At 38.5% G+C, this 23,291-nt stretch overlaps 1 protein-coding gene across 8 annotated transcripts in view; it reads left to right on the forward strand.

Annotated features, from left to right (window-relative positions):
* Positions 1 to 23,291, forward strand: part of TCF20 (transcription factor 20) — a 166,039-nt gene that overhangs the window by 139,183 nt on the left and 3,565 nt on the right. For 6 of the 8 annotated variants that reach the window (XM_087934706.1, XM_087934708.1, XM_026697221.2 and 3 more), the window contains 3 exons: positions 12,623 to 12,716; positions 16,327 to 16,376; positions 18,252 to 18,379. In XM_087934706.1, the coding sequence (XP_087790832.1) occupies positions 12,623 to 12,716; positions 16,327 to 16,376; positions 18,252 to 18,335 (228 nt within the window). In that variant the 3' untranslated portion in view covers positions 18,336 to 18,379. Of the gene's footprint in view, positions 1 to 12,622; positions 12,717 to 16,326; positions 16,377 to 18,251; positions 18,380 to 22,163; positions 22,247 to 23,291 lie in introns of all 8 variants that reach the window. The other 2 variants (XR_015743870.1, XM_026697238.2) reach the window with 2 other exon arrangements.

A 23,291-nucleotide genomic window follows, 5' to 3' on the forward strand; every position in this document is an offset into this window, starting at 1 on the left:
TTCCTTTTTGATCATGTTGAATTTTTGTTCCTGTGATATGATAATGATATGACCATATGATATGATAACTGTACAGGTAATCCTCATCTTATAACCACAATTGAGCCCAAAATTTTTGTGAGATCTAAGTGAGATAAGTGAATTTTGCCCCATTTTATGATCATCCTTGCCATAATTGTTAAGTGAATCACTGCAGTTGTTAAGTTACCATATTAACAGAGTTGTTAAGTGAATCTGACTTGACTTGGCTTGTCAGAAGGTCGCAAAAGTTGATCACATGACCAGGACATTGCAACCATTATAAATATGAATCAGTTTCCAAGCGTCTTGATCATGTGACCATGGGGATGCTGTAATGGTTGTGTGGAAAATGGCCATAAGTCATTTTTTTCAGTGTCATTGTAACTTTGAACAGTCACCAGATGAACTGTTGTAAGTCAAGGACTACCTGTACTCCTCAAAAAAAGTATAGATATGATTGCCATTGCCTACTTCCAAGATGTTTTTTTCACTTCTTAGTTTACCTTGCAGCTCTGTAAATTCTTGGTCTCACAATAGTAGCCAGGAATGGTCCTGCTTAGGGTTTAGGATCAGCCAAGTTTAGTTAATGGGAGTCACTTAACTGGTCTTAATAATCCGATACTACAAAGAAGCATTTGCTGTTGGCATATTAAAAACATTTTCCGTATTCCTCCACACTTTTTTCTTTCAATTGGTAAAACTCTGAAAGAAGTGCATTTTATAAGTTAAAGTTTAGATCAGATATGAAGATTGGAAAGAAAAGCAAATTAGTTGCCAGAAGATACCTTTAGATTTTCAAAGGACTTACTTCAACTAGTTTCTATTTAATACTGTCATTTGAGGATGATTTTGCATTTTTAATTACTTGAAATTAAGCCTGGGTGACTTTGTGAGTCTGTGTGTATACAGCCACATGCTTTACCTTTTCTTCTCCAAAGGGTTGGGTTCAGGGGTGGGATCCAACTGGTGTAACTACCGGTTCACTGGCTATATGTCACGCACATAGGCGCGCTTCATGCACATGTGCGCATGACACACACTGTGCGCGTGTGCAATTAACAAACTTCTGAGCTACCTGGACAGCTGAGCAGCGCTGCTGTGCACGGGTGCGCAGCATTTGAAAGCACTTTTTTCCTGCCTTTTCAACCGCAGCTGTGCCACACAAAGCAGCTGAGGATGAAAAAACAGGAAATAAAGGACAGGTAAGAGCCTGGGCTGATGGGTGGGCCAAAACAGCAGCAGACACAGAACTGGTTCTGTGTCTGCTGCTCTTCAGAGCTACCCGTTCTACAGAACCGGTAGAATCCTGCCCCGATTGGGTTTTTAAAATTCCAAACATTCATTGATCTGCAATGTTAGCTTGCTTTCTTGTACACTTTTTTCAGATTCTAGGTCTATCCAGATAATTTCCAGAATGGAAGAGAGACCAGAGAATATATTTAAAAATCAGATAATGCAAATGAGTTCTTACATCTTGACATAATAAAGGCAAACTTTCAAAGACTTCTAAACTTTTGAACTGTCAAAATGTTGTTTGCCACAAAAGGTGAATGGGAGATTTTAATGCTCTAGCTGTTTCTTAGCTTGTCTCGATAGTTTATGGTTTAGAAATAAAGAGATTTTCATTGCACATTTTAAGAGATCTTAAGAAATTTTAAGAGATTGCTATTCTGGACTGTAAGTAGTTTCTTCCATTCATGCTGAGACATTTTTTTCTTTCTTTGGCTAGGAAAATTAGATTTACTGTGTATTTGCTGGTTTGCTTTTGAGTGTGACATCTCTTAATTATACATTTTTGTTATTTTAAATTTATTTATTTATTTGCCAACTTTATATGGCCACACTTCTCACAAAACAAGTGACACCAGGTAACAACATGGCTAAAAACTGTATATGCAAAATTATAATTATTATTATGGTTCATTGCACAGTCCACTGGCTGTTTAGATTGGATTTGGTTGGTTTTATCGACCTATTGAGTCCTTCCCAAGGACCTGGGTAGACAGATGTTTTGTGATGATGTTAAAAATATCATTGCAGGATGTAAACTGTTCCAGGTAAAGCTGCCTTTTGCAGTTGATGGATGGTCAAGGTAATAAGAGAAATATTAGACAAAGACCAGATGTCAATAACAATGTAATTACTGTATCTCACCAGTTTTCTGGGTTACCCAGACCTGATGGCACAACCAAATTTTGAAGGACTTCTAGAAAATCAGCATGGATGGAGTCAGCGTCATTTAATTAAATATAAAGTCTAGCAATGATTGCTCTTTTCTTTTCACTCATGTATGTATGTAAATCGAAAGTGTAATAGTAATAATTATGGAATGTGTGTTCATGACAGTATAGCCAGAGGACTACTGCTTGGTATCTTTAATTGTGGTAAGATTCATACCTACTAGTATAAATGTAGTGTTAAATTCATATTGGAAAATTGAATTGTCATTGCTATTTTTCCTAGGACAATGCAAAGGTTGAGAAACTAATATAACCACTACTATCTATCTGAACACTAATAGTTCTGTCCTTTTAAAAATGGGTTAGTGCAATGGGATTTAGGTTATTACTATTTTCAGTATTTTCATTGTTGTCAATACGGGACTAAGTTGAGGAGAAAAGCAGAATGCTATGAAAAATTATGTAAGTAGTTCAAAGTCAGAAGTTACTGATAAAGACAAATAATTAAAATTTAAATGTAGCTGCAACTACATTTATATTTGCATTATTGGGAAACTTTGAATTTCTACAAATTAATCGAACTATAAAAGTTGGAGAATGCCATAGAAGGAAGCCAGCTCATTCATATTGAAAAACTTTGCTGGACTTGTGGACTCATGGAAAAAAAATCCTGTTCCTTATGTATTTGTAGCATTTTCCTTGTAAACAAATTTCTAAAAATGCTAATATTTAATTTTTTACACATTTTCTTTGCACAAAACCTGGTAAATTTTGTGTCTAAAGCTTTTACATTAATACAAATGTATGTTAATAGTCAAATGAAAGCTGTTGTCATGTTTTCTTACATATTATTGAATGTGTTTTTTAATCCATGGGAATTATTTGATTTAGCATTCACTTAGACATTCATCTGGACAAGTCCCTACAGTTTTCTTGGCAAGGTCTTTCAGAAGTGATTTGCTATTGTCTTTTCCCTAAGACTGAGAGAAAGTGATGGCCCACAGTCACGCAAGAGGCTTTGTGCCTAAACACATGGTCTCCTGGTTTCTAGCCTGATATCTTAACTGTTATCATGTAATAGTATGGCTTTAATCAAGTAGCAAAAGAAAAAGATTAATTTAAAGTACTTTTAAATTTTTTTGCATTATTTGTAAATAATACACATTTTTAAAATTAAAACACTTTGGAGACTGGACTATTTTCTGGACTATCCCAGGACTATTTCAAACACCCATCTATCATTGCACATGTGTTCTCAGGTTTGCCAAAAAATTGTAGACATCCACCTACCTTGGAAGTGATGGTATTGATTTGGGCAATGTTTTTTCCTTGATTCTTGTCTGCTTTCTTGATGTTATGTGTGTTTTAGCAGGCGTGGAAGCTCCAATGATTGTTTCTATACTTTTTGTCTAAAAAACGTTTGGGGGTCTCCAGACCAGGGATGTCAAACTGGCGGCCCAAGGGCTGTATGCGTCATGCACAGGCCACACCCACCCCAGCTCTGCAAAGGGAAAAAATACTACGAAAACCTCATGTAACAGCAACGTGACGCCATGAGTTTGACACCCATGTTCTAGACTAAGGATAAAGCTAATGTTATTTTGTACCTGCTCTATTTCTTCAAAAAATGGGGGCAAGTTTTCTTTTTGTCCTTGTTTTCTACTAGGACTCTGTCAATAATGTTCCAAAATACTGTTTCTTTCTCCCAAAAGAAGGACTTAGTAGTATCATTACTGATGGCTTACCTCCCAACGCTTGAGTCACCAATCTATGTAGCTAGCATGCCAGAAGCCATGAATCTGATTGCAGATTATAAGTACTCTGTAGATATTTGTTCCATGAGCTCTGCTGATGTCTTTTCTTAGACATTTGGCTTCTGTTTGAATTTATGAAAGGCTATGTGTCCAAACTATTATAGCTCAGGCAATATATGAGATACCTGCAATTCTGTCTCCAATTCTCAGGGCTACTTCTTTGAGTACTGCTTTTAGAGCTCTTTCTGTTGTATGCTCCATTGGATTTGCAGTTACCTCCCTTCTCTCTTTGAAGCAACTGATTTGGAAATCAATACTGCTACTGGTTCAATAGTGCTAGATGTTGGTAGCATTTGATCCATTAAGTATCATTAGAAAAAAGTCACATTGAACTTTCTTTGATGTGAATGTGTGGCTTGGGCAGTCCTTAGAAGATGATTTCCTTTTCTTCAAAATTCCACAAAGTCTAAGCCTTGGATGCCTTATATAACTCTCTCCTTCATTTGCTTACAGGATATGGGATTCCTCCTTATCACATATTGTGTTGAAGGCTGAGGATCCCAAGCGTGATTGGCTCTTTCTTCCCTTCTCTCTGTTCCTGCCAGGTTGGGTGCCATTTCTATGTCATATGGTATCTTCACTCATAGCTTTATGGTGCCTCATTCTTTTTGTGTGTGTTCTTGAAGAGGATTGTGAATAAATAGCAGCTTGTTTGATTAACTTCTGGTAGGTTTCCTACCTTTCCCTAGGCCTAGCAAGATTGGACTATCAGGGCTTACGTTTCCCCAATATATCATCCATTCCAATGTTCTATAGAGAGATGAAAGATTCAACTAAGGTATCATTAATGTGGTCTGGAAGCCTTGGGTGTTACTGTGTAAGGATCTTATCTGCTGAACAGTTGCCACCACTAGTTGCTTCAGTTGATGCTTCCTAGTTCTTAGTGCATTGCTTGCCTCTGCTTTCTTTACTATCTCTGGGAGCCTTCTGCCTCCTTCATCAGCCCAGTTCATAAGACTTGGTGATAGTTTTGGCTCTGATGCTTTGATTTCTGATCCTGAGCCTGCATCTATCCCTGTGCTGAAGTACATCTTAGATAGGCTGATCTATCGAGTTTCCTACTGCTGGAATAGGAAGTGCAGGCACTCTTAACACCCACAATATGTGTTGGCTCTTTTACCTCAGCTTTAGCTCTCTTTCTTTCTCTCTGGTTTTTTCTCTCTCCCCCTTCCCTCCCCTTATTATTCTAATTATTCTAATTTCCAGTTCTTAGAAAAGCCACTACCTCTCCCAAGACAGAGCTTAAAGACTGAAAAGAGTAAAAAATTCAAAAGGCTAAAAAGGTTAACAAGGCAGCATGAGTGTCCTCAAGCCACCAGCCATTGTCAAGATTGCATCTTACTCTTAGACCCTCTGTGCCACTTGACAAAGCCAGGTCTTAACACTCTTTTGAAAAGCCAAAAGAATGGGGGCTTGTCTCTTCTCTGGGGCTAAGGTGTTCCAGAGAGCTGGGATAGTAGCTTAGAAGACCCACCTCCTACATCCCATCAGTTGAAATTTCTTGACTGATACGCAGCATACCTACCTGTCTAGCCAGGTGGACAGGTAGATGAAGAGCTTCACAGGTAATAGCCAACACCTTAAATTGGACCCAGAAGCAAACTGACATCCAGTGCAGCTTGTGTGGGAGCAGTCTTACATGCAGCACCCTAAGAACACCCAAAACAGCTTGTGCTGCTGCATTCTGCCTACCAGTTGCAGTTCCCATACTCTTCAACACTTCATGTAGAGCAGAGGTTGCCAACCAGTAGTCAGCAGACCACTGGTGGTCCGTGAGAATTTTTTTGTGGTCCACAGCGCATCTGTGTCTGCAAACGGGTGATACCGGCAGCGGATAGACTTATGCATGCGGGGAGGGAGGGTAGCACGCAGGAGATTGCAGCATCAGAGCCCTTCCCGGGTATTCCCTGGCCTGCAAGGGAAGGGCGCAATTTCCCGCACCCCTCCCCTGGCAGCTGCCAAGCCTCCTCCCACCATGCTTCTCTTCCTTGCCAGAAGCGCTCACACACCCAGCAGGAAGGAGAAGGCTTGGTGGGTGCCAGAGGGGCGGTGAGCGCTTTGTGGCTCCTGAGGGGAGGAGTTAAGCATCCCCCTCGCAACATCTTCACCTGAGGGCATCGCTGGCAGCTGCTTCCTGCATCTCAGGAGGTCTGCGCTCTTCCCACTGTTGCTCAGCCTCCTTGATGCGTGGAGGCAGGAGGCAGCAGCCACAACACAGGTTTGCTAGGGTGATTGCAGGATTGCCCCACTTCCCCGCCAGCCGCCTGTTCTTCAGCACGTGGCTCATCGGCCTCCAGACATCAGATTCCCACCACCCAGCACCGGTTCAGAGGTTCCTTCCCACCCCACCTCCAAGGACGGGGCGGGGGGGAGAGAGAAGACAGAGAGAGGGAGAAAGGGAGAAAGTGGGGGAGAGAGATGACACAGAGAGAGAGAGCGAAAGAGGGAGAAAAGGGAGAAAGGGGGGAGAGGGAAAGAGAGAGGAGGGGGAAGAGAGACAAGAGAGAGAGAAAGAGAGAGAGAGAGAAAGACAAGACACAGAAGCGGGGGAAGAGTGAGACAAGACAGAGAGAGAGGGGGGAGAGGGAAAGAGAGAGATGAGAGATCCTGGTGTTTTGTTTTCTGTGGGAAACGAGTCCAAATGACTCTTTGAGTATTTAAAGTTGCAGAAACAGGCAGCCAAGCTAAGTGCCTGAAGGGCCCCATCCCGTCAGTGGGAGTCCAGGCACTTAAGCGTGTGGCATACTAGTGGTCCACAGGATTTAAAATTATGAATTTGGTGGTCCCTGAGGTCCAAAAGGTTGGAGTTCCCTGATGTAGAGCATATTGCAGTAGTCCATCTGGGAGGTTATCACGGCATGTGTGGTGAAAGGAGAGCTCCTTGATCCAGGAAGGAGCATAACTGGCATATAACCCAAAGTTAAGCAAAAGCCTTCCTAGCCATGACTGCCACCTGTTTATTGAGTCATGAGTTCACAAGGATCTATTAATGATGCACCAAGTCTGTCTGGGGTAGTGCTATCCCATCCAAGTCCAAAAATGGTAAAGTCCCAAATACAGAGGAGCCATCAACCTATATCCACTCCATCTTACCACAGTTTTATTGAACCCTGTTGTGTCCCCCATTGCTTAGTTTAAACATAGTCAAAGTCCCAGTAGATTTGTGTGTTTTGTAATTATGTTTAGTAGCTACTCTACTTAGGCTTTGTATTTGTTATGATTTCTCAGATTTATGCCAGGCCAGAGTTGCTGCAATGTGGGATGGACAGCATATAAATTTAATAAATAAAACTAATATTTTTGAGTTTTATCTTCTAGCTAGATATGCCTAACACTTAAAAGTAAAATAATTAAAATACACGAGGTTAGACATTCTATGGTGTCATGTAAAAGTGCTGGATTTTATTGGGAAGTTATTCTGCAACTTCCTGTTGTATGCCAGTTACAACCTTTCCTGGATAGGATAGCTTTCCATTCCATCACTCATGCCCTGCCTGCCTCCCGTTTGCAATGCATTCTACCTACGACTACCCTTGAAAAGGATCCAGAAGCTTCAGCCAATACAGAATGTGGACAGGCAAACACACAGTTGTGAGCTGGTTAATACCCTGAAAGCCCTCCCCATGCCTTTTAATGAATTTTTAATAGTGATTGCTTTTTTGAAATTGTCTCTGTGTGTATTGTTTTGTGTGGTTTTTAACAATTTGTTTTAACTAGAGTCCCTCTGTGATGAAGATGGGAGATTTTAAAATTTGATAAATAAATTTATTGAATACACTGTTAACCTGCTGTTTGGCAAAAAGATTTCTCGGGTAATATAAAAAATCCATGTTGATTTTTTCCATAAACACAAAAAAATAGTTAGGAAATCATTAAGATGTTAGACTGAGAAACCCTGGTTGAAGACCAACCTTAAATAAGACAGCTTATTGGATGACTTTAGCCAATTGCCATTTGTCAGCTCAGTCTACTTTGCCAATGGCTGTTAGAAAAGATAGGGAGTTGAACTAATGAAGTAATATAACTCTTACAAATAAATTAATACATAAATAAAGCAAATGCCAGCATAATTCCTTAGTTATGCAATTTATAATGAAACTGCTAGGATGAAAGTGTTATGTTATATACGCATGTTGCTTTCTGGACTTGAAGAACCATAAAGATTTCCAAGATGGAACATGGGTCAGCTGAATTGGAATATCATATGTTGGTAATATTTATTACACTACAAGATCTTTTAAAAAGAGAATAAGCAAAAGCTGTACTGTATATTTCTTTAGAAACAGCATATATTGCCAATATCAGAGTTATAATGTGCTTTAGGTTCAATATCAAAAAGCTGCTTCAAGTTGCAAAACTAGTGTCTATCTAGTATTTTCCTGGGATTGTACATTTGTCCTCTACAGTTGTGTGATTCTAGAAAAAAAAGACATGGCAGCTTTAACCTAACATTTCAAAGAGAGTGGGGTTTATATGAGATTATGGTTAGTTATAGTGCTCCTCCCCACTGCCTACACCTAACTTTGCCATCTTTTTCCTCCTCCTGCTTCTGGCCCAGTATCCAGATGTTTGGCAAGGGTCCAGGCCTGGGATGTACACAGTGAGCATGACAGGGCAGCATAGCTTTGCCTGCAAAGGGAGCTTGCCAGACCGAGCTGTGGAAGAAGCATTGAGGCAAACAGTGGGATCCCCATTGGTGGGAGAAGGTGGAGAGCTGCTAGCAGATCCCCAGGCAAAGTTGGAGTTTTGTGTGGGAAGTGCTGTTCTGGATGGTGGCTTAACTGGAGGAAGTTAGAGGGATACAGACTTCTGAAGGCACATTCTGCAGCTCATGTTGGAAGCACTTCTAGGAAGCCTTGTCCTGAAAGTGCCTCTGGCAAAGCCTCACAAATAGTGGCTTTGCAGGAGGCACTTCCAGAGGCAAGGCTTTGCAAGAGAAGCTGTACAGGAACTCAGAGGCTGCTTTTTGATTTTTTGATATATTTTTTTTGCAGCAAAGGCTAGCCCAGCCTCATCCAAGAGTGCAAACACAAAGGAATTCTTTTGTGCATCATGGCTCTGGAGCTGCCTTAGGCTTTTTTTCCCCACAGCCCAGCAGTCAGGCCCAAAATACCTTGTCAGTAGTGAGAACAAATTCTGTGACATCATGACAAATACAAGTGTTCTTCCCTGACATTTGCAGATAAATAAAATAATGGTGCTGCTTCCATACGGACACTAGCACTACCAAGTAGCTATACTGGCAGATTATCTCAATATGTGGAATTGATGAAGGAGGAGGTCATGCAACTCATTTAATATAGTAGGCAGTGGATACTTGTCCCTGATTAAAATTAATGGTATTTCTTAAGTAGAACTGTTTGATGCATAAATAATATTAGATATGGGACAAAGGTTAGGATGCTTTATTTTAATAAATGATCCTTTCAGTCAAAGTCAGAGAGTACTTTGTGTGGAAATTTGTGCCCCATAGTTTATTGAAAGAAGCAGATGGTCTCTGGTTCCAGTACTAAAGAGATTGAAGCTATTATTTTGTCAGCAAACCATGGAAAACAGCAACAGCTGTCAAATTGCAGGCTTATTTGAGGGTAGGGAAGCTGGCAGAAGCAACAGATGAACTGTCCTTGGTACAGTAGGTGGGAATTGCAGTTCAGTAGGAATTACTTTTGAATGGGTACTTGAGAGTAATTTTAATAATGTAGCAGCTTGAGCAGATCATTCAAAGAAAAATATAAATCTCTGTACTTTGTAAATCAAAGTCTAGATAGTATTTTTTTAAAGTAAGGGATAAAAAGTTAGGAAACACAAATAACATCTCTGCAATTTGAATACATTTTAAGAAGGTTGAAGAAAGTTATGTTATTGGTATGTTTGAAATATTTCCAAAATGAAAGCTAGTGAATTGAAAATTCATTGGCTATGCACTACTGGTAGAAATTCTTCTAATAATTTGTTAATAAACTGGGACCAAGAACTTTGCTCTCCTGAAGCACAAATTATTTATTATGTGTATAGGTAGCAAGTAATAAAATGTTAGTGATTTGAACTCAACACCTAACCCTGGTTACTTGCACCTGATGTTAATAAATTCAAAAGAAACAATCTGTCAAGGTTATAAATGAGTTACTTACTAAAATTATACTAATTGTGGTAATATTCAAGTTACATAAAATATACCTATGTAGCAGAAACGTGAACTGTGAATGTCTGGCAGATTAATGTGCACAAAATCTAGCTGTATGCAATGTAATAAATAGCAATTCATCTATAAGTAGCATCTGAGCATAGGTCAGATCTAAGCAAATAGGATAACTGCTGATCAGACAGGATATAAATCTTATTTTAATGTCTTTATCAATGGAACAATTAACAAGTACATATTCTATGGTTCCCATCTCTCCAGAATCACGGGGGCAGAGCCTTTCACCCAATGCCACCTTTTTGTTCTGACCTAGGCTTCCCCAGAAAGCATTAATCAGACTCTTTGTCCTGGCAAAACCCCTTTTATTAAACGAAGTTGAATTTCTTGCATTCATATTCAGCCAAAGGCCTGGGAAACAGTCTTTCAAGGTGTAATTAAGAGCACAGACCTTATCTAGTTTGGAGAGCTACCAAGTAAATATTTTCAACCACAGTGCTGATGACAGACTTGGCAAAGAGTCTCTGTGATACACAGACAGATCTTCACATGGCTGCAATGAATGAATTGTTTCCTGCAAAAGCCCCCTCCCTTTTTGTTCCTCTTTTAAACCCTATGGGAGGGGCCATTCACTGTCCACCTGCAGCTTTATTCCCTCATCAACCCTTAGTTCGTAATTGTTCTTTTCTTTTGGCAGCTCTGTGCATGCACAGGCTGGGAACCGGCTCCAGCTGCTCCCCCGTCTCACTGCTGTCCGACTCCACAGGCAGTTGATCATTGCCAAACTGCCCTGACCCCATCTCTGCCTCTGACGCAGAGCCCTCGAGGGTCTGAGCCTTCTTCAGCCTCCAGGACTGGCCCATGTTCCCCCCCAAAGTCCTCACTGTCCGAATCTGCTGCCAACTCTGCTAGCTGCCGGCCGTCCACAACACTTTTAGATTTGTCATTCAAAACTTCAGAAGAACAACATGACATTGGATGAGGGTGAAAGCTTTCCTATGGCTTTGTGAGCTAGCTAGCAGAAATGACTATTACTTAGTCTTTGCTGATGATAGTAAGGCATAGGAACTGGAGCCCAAAAGCACTGTGTGCAGAGAATGTCATTGAATTCTGTGGAGTTCAGATAATCGGTTTTGTGAATTATCCCCTGGAAATAGTCTAGAACAGAAGTGTCAAACTCAAAGCCCAGGGACCTGATCCAGCCCACGGGGTGCTTAGATCTGGCCCACGGGACCGCCCTGGAAACAATGAAGGATTGACCCACGGTGCCTCTGCCAGTGAAATGGGAGCTCAGGAGGGCTACATGTGGCCCTCCTCAGCTCCGCTTTCGCTGGCAGAGGCTTGCAGGAGGCCCTCTTAGCCAAAAATGGAGCTCAGGTGCCCATTTTCACAGACAGAGCACTTGGGCTGCCCCCAACATGAATGATGTCGAGTTGGCCACAACCATCCCGTGTCTCCCCCACCCCCCCCGAGGTCAAACACAATCCTGATGCAGTCCTCAATGAAAGTTTGACACCGCTGGTCTAGAAGGATACCGTGGTCCATAGTTTTAAACTATCTTGTTTCATTGAGTGAATGACAGCAAACTCTGAAGTGGGAAAGAGATAGAAAATGTATCTATCAAGGTTGGGTCATCAATGTTTTTCATATGTAATGATGGAAGGCTCCCAATTAATAGCTATACTATGCTGCCAAAAAGATAGTGAACAGGCTGTGTCTCCAAACACAAGCCTCTTTTCCACTGATAAAATCAGTTCAAAGCTAGTAATTATTTATCATAAGCAAATGGGAGAAATTCTGGAGGGCAGAAATAGTATCATCTTAGAAGTAAGGTTTCCAAGATGCTACTGGAATTATCTCTTCAGAAAGAAGAAGAACCACTGTAATGGCCCTCACTTCAGTCCCTTAGAGATACTATTGATACTATGGTCAATGATATTGAATGTTGCTAGGAAAACAAGAAGGATCGGGAGGGTTCCAATTCCCTAAGTCTCCCTACAGGTTATCCAAGACCACAATCAAGGCAATTTCTGTGTTGTGAAGGCCCCTTGACATCTTGAAACTTCTCATTGTGGAATTGTGATGGATATTCAGATAGCATTCTTTGAACAATAATAAAGGAATATGAGTAATTCAAATAACTGCACTGTTACATTTTTTGTGACAATTATTTAGTAATAATATTTCCTCAACTTTAGTTTAAGAAAAACCATATAATGTTTACCTTTAAATCCATATACTGGGTGAGTATCCTGGGGAAAAGTAACGATGGAATACCATAATTTAAAAGATTATTTGTATGTTACCTATTCCAAGGATGGATCCATAAAGACATAGAGGTGATTTGATGTTTTAAAGAAAAAAGTATGATGAACTTAGTGACTCAACAATGAAATTTTTTATATAATGGCTTAAGTTAGAATATTTTTTATATAAGCTGGTATCTATATTTCCATTTTTTTTTCCAGAAATGTTCTCATTGCCAGGAACCAGGAGCCACCTTAGGCTGCTACAACAAAGGCTGCTCCTTCCGGTATCATTATCCATGTGCCATTGATGCAGGTAAAAAAAATGAAGTTACTGATATGAATAGAGAGAGAGACTGAGACTAAAAGTTGTTTGCTGCTAAAGTGACACAGAATGACTTACAAGGACAAAAATAAAGAACATAGCAGGTTATATAAAGAACATTGTATGTTATATAACAAATTACAAATATTTATGAAAAATTGTTTATTTTAAGGTATTACTTAAAATAGAACAGCAAAGATTAAATGTGACAGTATTTCATACAGGGCTTCTTCCAAATACTTTTAAAGGCAGAACTTTGAGATTCTTATGTGCCTTTCCCCTTCTTCATAGTAAAAAGTGAGCTAAATTATATTTTTGTATTAGTATTTTAATCATAAGGACATTTGTCCTATCAGACATAAAACTGTATCCCCAAACTATATATGGATTTTTTAGATTCTTACCCAACTTGTATATATGATTGGAACCAGTAGTGGTTTTCAAATAATCTTACCACCAGTTTGCTGAAGATGTAAATGCATGTGCGCAGCTTCCATGATTGTGCACGGCTTCGCCATGCGGTACAGCTTCCATACATGCGTGCAGCTTCCACCGTGCGGCAAAGCTCAACCAAGCAGCCTTTCAGGGACTGCTCCCCTCCATCTCTGCTCTCTGGGGCAGTGGTTTCTCTCCGCTGCTGCTCGTGCTGGGAGAGCAGACTGCAATTTAGCAGCTGTGAGCCCTCTTTGGATCCTCTAAGTCCAATCCAGCAAGTGCTGTGGCACAGAGAAGCAACAGCCATGTTAAATGTTGTTTCTCTCAGCCGCAGCGCTTTCCAGATGGGACAGAGGACCCAAAGCGATGGCTAATAGCTGCTAAATTGCAGTCTGCTTTCCCAGCAAGAGCAGCAGCAGAGACAAGTTTTCGCTTCCCTGGAGAACACATGGAGCGTTTCCACGAGTGACCAAGACTCAGCAAGGGACAGAAGAAGCGGCTGCAAGATCTATGCTGCAGCGCTTTCCGGACGGATCTTCTTAAAGGTAAGAAGAACCATCCGGTCTGTTCCCGAACTACTTCGACCCTCATGCCCGCCCCCCCCCCCATCGGCCCTTCAGCCTAGTATGGCAGGCCACAGGCCGAATAAATTGCTTCAGCCTGGGGAGGCATAGTTTGAGGTTAGAGGGGGGTGGCAGCATGCGGGCAGAGGTTCCAGGGCAAGCCTGGAGCTGGGGAATGGCGCTTCCCTTGACCCAGCCTAGGCAAAGGACGATTGGGCGAAGGCACCATGGCAAGGCCAGATCTGGGGAATGGTGCGTCCCTGCGCCCTGACCCAAGGTGAAGGACAAGCAGGCAGCATGCTTACTTTTGGTGAGCAGAGCAGGTGAGGCATGGAGATTAGCTGGACTGTATGCCGAAGGCAAGATATATAGGGTGGGGCAGGGCAGGTGGGGCCAGCTGGTGGTGCGATTTTCCTACCAGTTCTATGAGAGAGCACTTCGCCTGCACATGCACTGCTCAACCACCCTCTTGCAGCACTGGTGAGGTGAGCTGTTTTTTTAGCTCAGCTGAGGCACGGCAATCCACTCTGCCACGCGAATCAGCTGAGCTAAAAAACAAGGGAAGGGAATATAGGAGAAGAAATGGCGGGGCTGGGGCCAGCTAGAGGTGGTATTTGCCGGTTCCGCTACTGGTACGCCAGAACCGATCTGAACTGGCTGAATACCACCTCTGATTAGAACATTAAATAGTTGATGAAATCTATTCCGAATTGCTATCTGCATTAACTACTATATATTTATTAAGTTTATGTATTGCTTTTTCTCCAAGAGCCTGCAGTTTACATATCTCTCCTTCCAGTTTTATTCCCATAAGAATCCTCTGAGCTAGATTGGACTGAGAGACAGAAATTGGCCCAAGATCACTATTTCCACAACTGAAGTTGACTTAAACCTGAAACTCACCAATCCTAATTTTTCCACATCACAACCAGCATACTGAAATCTGGAATTAATGATACACAAATTACTTCATTTGCAGAGAAGATTTAGTAGGATAATTGTGTTTTGAATACAGACAGTTACAATGCAGAGGAATTAAAACATTTAATTATTTTAGAAATTTTGTTTGGAAAGTTGGTGTAGGAAGGAATGAGGTTTAACAGTAATTGGTTTTTCTAGAGTCTTAAACTGGCAAAGATATCCTTGCTTTGTTAAAAATTAGGAAATGCTGTTTTAAAAATAGGTGTTTTTAAACATTACATGCTAGCCTGTAGCAGGTTTTTTTACCTTGATTCATCATTAAACTTTTTCTACTGACTATTAATTATTACTCATTTATTAAAAAGTGAGAGCCTTAATTCAAGTAAGTAATTGCTGCTAATTGGAAAGTCATCATAATTCTAGGGGGAAAAAGGGTTTCCTAGAAAAGTTAAAGTTTTTAAAGGAAAGTATTTATTAAAAGAAAAAATGTGTACTGAAATTGCAAACAATCAGGGTAGGAAAAAGGTTCCGATAATGGCTTGTTCACTGGCATTTTTAAAATTATATTTGAACTACAAAGACAGTTGAGCTAATTAGATGTATTTTATAATTGTCCATGTTGGGAAGATACTTCAGTTTCCATCACTTCTTAATTTATAATAATATTCTGAGGAATCTAATAAATATTTTTTTTAAATTCAGTTCAGTGAAAACTCTTTATGTGTACAATATCATTTAGTATCTCTAAAATTATGTTTTGAAATTGGCTACCAACTGAAAAAAAATGTATATCAATAAACGACATTTTTTTCTTTTGCACTCTTTCTTTATATAGCATTTCTTCTTTGCAAGGTTCATACTGACATATAATTTCTTCAAAAGATTCCAACAGCAGTAAAGTATAATTAAATCACATAATTAAACGTGATATAGCACATGCAGTTTTTTTAAATCACCATGAAAATTGCCTGGTGGTTGTAAGGTTCTGCAAGGACTGTATCCATTGGTGTCCAAAAGACTACTAACATTAGATTCTCCTCAGCCCAGAGAACAGCTGGAAAAAAATTATACACAAATCCTTAAAGCTTGAACTGAAAGTGTATTTTGAGAAAAGAACGCCTAGGATATTCATTTTTTATTGTTGAATGTGTGAGCTTAGAACCTGACTATTAAGAAAACCCTCTGTAACAACACTGGGGGGCAGAGGGAGGGAGAGCTATTTATAAAGTTCGGTTTGACCTAATGACTTATATTTAAAGGGGAGACTCGGTGAATTACTGTCTGAGTTCACAATAATGCTTAGCCAAGTTTTTTTTTTTAAGTTTAAATAGGCTGCAATGGTTGGTTTGCACATTAAAGCTAAGTTATGGGTTAGTTCATGTACTATACCAAGCCAAAAATAAAATCAAACTGTGATTCAGAATTGTGTATGAACCAGTCTAGTCAGTTACATATTGGTTAACATAATTAGCTTGAATGAATGCTTACCATGATTTTAGAGATGCATATTTCCCCTCTAGATGTTACTTTTTATTATGCTGCAGTCATTTTATAGGTGAAGAAAAACATTCAATGCCATTGTTAAGTGTTCCTTTAAGATTTCTTGTGAAATTGTTGTGAAATTGCAGGTTCCATTTGATCTTAGACATACTCTGATATTTTGTATTTATGTTTTCTTCTAGATTGTTTACTAAATGAAGATAATTTCTCAGTGAGGTGCCCCAAGCACAAGGTAACTAAATTGTACTTGGTGTTGCCCTTTCTTGGATTCAGAATTAAATGGTGTTGCCTCATAATGCTGGCTAAAAATATACTTCCATAATGTTACTTGCATTTCGGTCTCCATATACAGTATTTTCTAAACAATAAGAATTTGAAAGTGGAATTTGAATGGAATTACTTTCTTTTTGTTCTTTGAACAGAACACCAAGCTTGCTTAATAATGTAATATAAAATATATACTCAGAATTTTTTTCCTTATCTCAGAAGATAGATTTGTTGAGGACCTGCTTTCTGTCATGGTGAATGAAATCTATAATATTATGAGAGAATTAACTTAATTGGCCAAGTTGAGAGCTCATGTATATGATTTAAAAAACATTTGACTTACATTAACTCTTATAAAACTACCATTGTTATACAAAATTGATAATTTTCCAATAAGAATGAAATTTATGAAGCAACATTCGTATACTTCAGGGTAAATTAGAATATACTGTAACATAGGTTTTCTTAAAACTTGTACAAAATTCATTTAATTATTGATGTTGGTGTTGAAAAAACACTTTCCATTTGCAAATTTATATCATTTCACTGAGTAGTTCTAAAAATTTTACTCCGTACTTTAAAAACCAAATCTACATCATAATTCTATATATGAATTATTTGTTGCAGTAAGACTGCATTTTCTAATTTTGCAGTGTTTTGCTAAGTTATACAGGATACTCAATGCCTTATCTCTACTCTACTCTATGCAGTAGCTTGTAAACTTATAGTGTCTTTGTTTGTTAAAGATCTGATCAGAATTTGAAATTTGCATTCATTTTCACTAATTTGTTTGAAAATGTTTGTTTAGCAATAGCAATAAGCCCTATATACCACTTCACAGTGCTTTCCAGCCCTCTCTAAGCAGTTTACAGTGTCAGCATATTGGCTCTCAACAATCTGGGTCCTCATTTTACTGACCTCAGAAGGATGGAAGGCTGAGTCAAGCTTGAGCCTGGTGAGATTCAATCTGCCAAACTGCTGGCAGCTGGTGATCAGCAGAAGTAACCTGCAGTACTGCACTCTAAGCGCTGCACTCATTTCACTAATTTGTTTGAAAAAATAAGACATTGTCTCTCGGTTACTGGTTTTTTTTGGTTTTTTTGCCAGGTCACTGGGGTTTTTTGCCCAGTATTGATGCTTGCTTTTTTCTGGTTTTAGTCATGAAATACTCAGGGAACCCATTTTGTTCCAGTGGAATGCTAAAGTATTTGTGCTTTTTTACAAGAATGTCCTATTGCCAAAAGGCTTCCTGCTTTAAAATGCAAACGAGGGTGGATATAATTCAAAATAACTGAGAGGGAGAAGATTATTATTTAAAGGTTTTTGTCATAAATGAATTACCCACAAAATGAAACTATTTCTAATTTTATGTGGCTGAATTAAATAGCAAAATTGAAGACTTTGTTCTTGAGGCAAGCAAAAAATCATTTCAGAATATTCAGGAGGAAGTTATTAAAAATGGAGCTTCAGTGTCTGATTTGTGACACTGCATTAAAGTTTGTTGTTGGAAGTTTTGAGACTGTGCAGTCAGTTCAAGAACATCGCTAAAATATCTTCTTTTTATTTCAATTTTAATCTTTACTGAAATAATGTATTATAATTCCACGATTTTATGGTATGAAATCCTGCACCTATCAAAATAAAAACACTAGCAAAATAAAAATAAATATTGCTTGATTCTCAAAAATACCAAATGCTGACTTGCAGACATCTTGTCTGAAAAATCTGTATTTTATTACTAAAACTAATAGTGCTACTGATGCTGCTTTATCTCTTTCATGCTCTCTATATTCCTTTTCTCTTTCTCTTTCTCATCTTACCCTGGTCTATTGGACAACAGCCCCCCCCTCCTTGCTCTCTTCCCCCCATGCAGAACAAGATGGTGAAAGGCAGCTTCAGCACAGAGCAGTCGGAGAGGGGGTGAGGGGGGAAGTGTGTTCGTGGGAATGAAAATAAAGGCAAGCACAGGTGAGTGGAGGGAAAGACAGAGTTGCCCCTCCTACCTTCTCTCCAGTTTAAGGGAGAAACAGACTTTTATTTTAACTTGCAGTTTATTTCTTTATGGTGCTGGTCTTATCGAATTATTTCATAACGAACAGTTGTATTTATTAGTGCGGGACAAAAGTGAAGCGACTTTGCTTCAGTATCCTGAACTATTTGCTTTTGGGGATTGGGGTCTGTCAGCACAAATAATTGTTTATCATACAGCTATTTGAAGAATACATTGTAGATTTGAGAAAACATCAAATCTTCTGCTTTTTTAATTGACAGAAAACCAAGCAATTTCAACAAGGTAGTCCATGCAGTTCAATAGTACTTGAGTTATAGAAAGGTAACTTAGCTAATTGTTGATAACTGGATATTTAGGAAGCAGCCTTTATAATCTGTCAGAGTTTTATGTTCTGGACTTGAATCCTTGTCAAAAGGAGGAAGAAGGCTGGTGAAGATCGCTCAGAATCTGAGTTTTAGCTGAGTTTTTTTGCCCCCCTTCAAAGAGATCTATTACTGTTACTACTACTATTACTGTTCTGTAGAAACAACCCCTGAAAAGAGAGGAGAGGTGGGCAGGGCTCCAGATATTACTTTTACTTAAAATTTTGTTCTACTAAATATTAATGTCACATGGATGGGATTTAAATAATTTATATCTCTTCCAAGAGTTTGTCTGTACTTAGAAAAGACTGGGAATAAAGGCATGCAATCATCTTTCACAATGGTTTTTGATTTAGCTTAGTAAACCCAGAAGCTGTACTTTTTTATGGATAGTTTAGTACTGACTTCTTACTCTTTTTTTATCCACGCAATAGTAAAAATGTAGCTGTCTCCCAGTTAAATCATCACTGAAGTTTTCTTTCTTCAGTAAAAGAGTCATTATAATAGACTGCCATCTGCCAGGCTGCATCTACTGATATACCATAGTCTGTCCAGCTGGAAGTCCATAGTCCTCTTACCTGTGATTTCTTTCCTTAGCCCAGCTGTAAGAAAACTAAAAAGGAAAGTGTTTTACCACCTCCTGGCAGAGTCCAGAAATGCAAAACCTAACAAACCATGCATCAATCCTGAAATACAAAGATTAGTTATGTGACTTTGCAATATTGCATGTAAAAGTTTTAATTAAATATTTCCTTCTGAAATGGATGATGCCAAGTCTAGATACAAGATATTAGATATAGGTATAAAAAGGAGTTAATTGAGAATATAAGGAAAGCAAGAAAAAGCAATAGTCTTTCTCATACAAACATACACTAACAAACCTCCAAATCAAAATAATCCAGCCTAGGTCATGTATTTATTTATTACTCCTTGTACTTAGTTCATTGCATTGTAAAAAAGGTAGTTGGGAAGAGAGCATCTGAATCTTCTGCTTATGTGTTTGTAAATAGCTTCTCTCCTCCTCTTCCTCCTCCTCCTCCTCCTCCTAATCCTATGAGCACTTTACAAATCTGTGGATTTTGAAGAGACTGTTACATTGTCCGGTTAATAATAGCACTCTTATGTGTCTTGCTTTGATCATCAAATTAGAAATTATCTACCTTAAATCTGCCCTCCCGAGAATTATAAAGGTACAGTCCAGTTTTCACAGATTCTGCCTTTATATGAATGGGATTATATGGGAGAGGCTGGGGAAGCAGAAACTGAATTCCATCTATTCAAGTCTCTTGGCATGGGAATAATTAATCAGATGCTTTGAAAGAATCTATAGTTTTATATCAGGATTAAGTGTTTTTTTCCCACAGTAAATAGACAGCTAAGTTGGAAAGCTAGTACAAGAAATGGGTTTTGATTCATGATACATACATACTGTTAGTGGGTTTCTTCATTTTAACTTCATTTCTAATGCAAATTGGTATGTTTCATTCTTTGGAAGCTTTGGTAATTGAACTTTTGAAATGTTAAAATCTTATATTGCAGACATTCATTGGTTTTTAGCAGCAGCAGAGAAATAAGAGTAGCATTTTTGTAATTTATTTAGATATAATAACTCAAGTCTAATAACAACATTTGCACACATATTTTTTGTTTCCCCTCTTCCAATTCTGGATTAAATTCCTGGCTTCCAAACAGCTCTCACAAACAATAGGAATAGGAAACGAGTAAACTGCTAAAAAATGCTATGTGCACAACCTGAAAAAAAATAATTAGTGGAAATATTATATTTCCAATCCTTTGTGTCTGAATATTTCTAGTTGTGATTCATTGTTCATATCTTCTGTTTTAAAGTACCCTGAAAGTACATTGATTCCAGTTTAGCACACAGGAGAATTAATTTTAAAATACACAGTTTCCTGGATATGCAATATGATTATGTTAATAAATGCATTAAAACTTTAGTTACATTTTTATTTTAACTTGGTATCCTCCAGTTTTGAGTTTTTATTCTCATTCAGCTCTCAGCAGAAAATTGAGAGGATACTATGTAGAGAAGATTGATTTAGTTGATGCTTGAAGTTAAATTGGATAATGTACTTGTAGATTAGTTTGTAGGGGATCTTGGATCAGCTTTCCTAAGCCTGGTGCCTTCATGATAGGTAGGAAAGCTAACTAGGGAATGATAGACATTGTAATCAAAATATCTAGAATGTTACATAGGATTGAATTAAACAGGCATTAAATAATTGTGTGGTTTGCTCATATAGTTATTGCATATAATCGAGCTCCTGCAAAGAGAGATCTCCTCCCCAATTGGGCCTGGTAAACCCCTTTGGCAGACAAGGGGTATGCCAGCCTGCTATGTTTTCCACATAAATCCTAATACTACATTCTTGCCCAATGCCTGGATCCCAGACGAACAGCAGGAGGAAAAAAATGGGAAGCTAGGGAAGCAGTGGGGGGTGGGGTGGGAAGGAAGAGGTATGTGTCAGAATGCAGGGTGGTCAAAAGCAGGGGTCTCCAACCTTGGCAACTTTAAGACTTGTGGACTTCAGCTCCCAGAATTCCTCAGCCAGCAATTCTGGGAGTTGAAGTCCACAAGTGTTAAAGTTACCAAGGTTGGAGACCCCTGGTCAAAAGGACAGAAATGGAGGGGGAGATAGGTAGGTGAAGGGAGTTGAAATACTCTTGTGGTCGTAAGTCTGAGCAGGTTGCCAAGCATGCACATTTTGATTGCCTGACTGCAGAGTACTGCAGTAGCTAGAACTTGCAAGACCAGTTTTAGCTATCATTTGTTTAGCACTGCCATAATTTCAAATGTTTGCTGAACAAATGGCCATTGGAGTGAGGACTCCCTGTAATGATTTGTATTTGATTTAGTACACGGGTATTTAGCTGTGCGTATGTGCCCTATAAAAGCAGTACTTAAGAACTGGTTAGGGGTGAAGTCCTGATGCAATAAAATGAAAATGAAACATGAATGGGGCTACTGATCTGAACTGGATTCAAGAATGGAAAAAGAGAACAGTGAAAATGTGTATTTCACATCTCTTGTACTTTAACTGGTTATTATACTTCTGTTTTTATATTCTGAATTATATCAGAAAATAACAGAAAAATCAATAACTAATTATGAATGCCAGTCATTTTCTTATTTTATTTTGTTTGAAATCATTACAATTTTGCTTGGCTTCAATAATCAGCTTTTTCAACTGGAGAAATATATTTGCTCAGGAGTGAGTTTTTGATATGTAAAAGGTCTGGACATTACTGAGAAAGACAGTCAAGAATAAGTATTAAATAAATAATCATAAGAGAAGTATGATGAATTGATTTGGTCAGAGAAGGAATGATTATTGAATTGCAAAACAAATATATGCAGGAAAAGTAAAAAGACTGAGAGGAAAGAGAAGACCAAGAGAATTGTTATTGGATTGATCCGATGAAGTCCTCAAAAGAAGAGAGGTGAGAAGAATACAAAGCATATAAATTAATATATTGAGTTGGTCAAAGACATGAAGGAATAGAGTTATAAAGAGATCTGGTGAATGAAGTTGATATAAATCAATTTTATATATATTTCCTTTGTTTTTCGCATACTTTTAGCTTCTTTTGCTAACTACTCCTCACTTTTTTTCCCCTGCATTTTGATAACATACAACATTTATGTTCTCAACAAACTTCACAGGATCACTTATATACAAATGTACACACATGTTTCTATCCCAATCAGCATATCTCTGACCTCAGCACCATCTCTCTAATTTATTGATCTAAAGATATATAAACAACTAAGGGGGAGAATAACAAATTCTTAACTTGAATAATTTGCTAAGTATTCAATTTATTCTCATAAAGGTAAATATTAGCTCACGATTGACATGGTGCTCTCTGTTTTCTTGCAGACATTTCATTACCCAAACTACGTAACATCATCAGTTACTAGCACTTGTGATGTTATCTAGTTTGGGTAATGAAACTTCTGCAAGAAAACAAGCAAGCTCAGAGAATGCCAAAGACCCTTCAATTTATTCTCACACACCTTTACCCACAATACTGGCACAAACATTTCATAATTCAAATTAATTACTAATTTAACTCTTCGATCAACAACCTTACAGTAAATGTTCTTTCTCCTCTGTACATTTCTCAATTACTGCTAAAAGGCAGAAATCTGACATGCAGCATTTGAGGTCAAGCTGCACTTCTAGCTTATTGTTGTTTTCCTCATTCTCTCAATCACAATTCTGCCAAGCTCTTCTCAGGTACATTTAGCAAATGAATTCTCATATAGCTTTTGTCTTGTTTTTTCTGTATATGAGACAACAATAAGAGCATATTACTGTCAGAGAGCACTTTTATTTCTTTTTGCCCACGTCCAATTTTTTATTTCTATTGCAACAATTCCATTTTCTATGCTTTTTAACATTCATCTCCCCTTTCCTCTGACTACATTTTTACAGCAGTCTTTTCCTCTCTTCTTTATCCCTTCACTTTTCCAGTCTATTCA

Source organism: Pseudonaja textilis, chromosome 5 (assembly GCF_049901715.1).
Source record: "Pseudonaja textilis isolate UNSWEBS1 chromosome 5, rPseTex1.2, whole genome shotgun sequence".
NCBI classification, from domain to species: domain Eukaryota; kingdom Metazoa; phylum Chordata; class Lepidosauria; order Squamata; family Elapidae; genus Pseudonaja; species Pseudonaja textilis.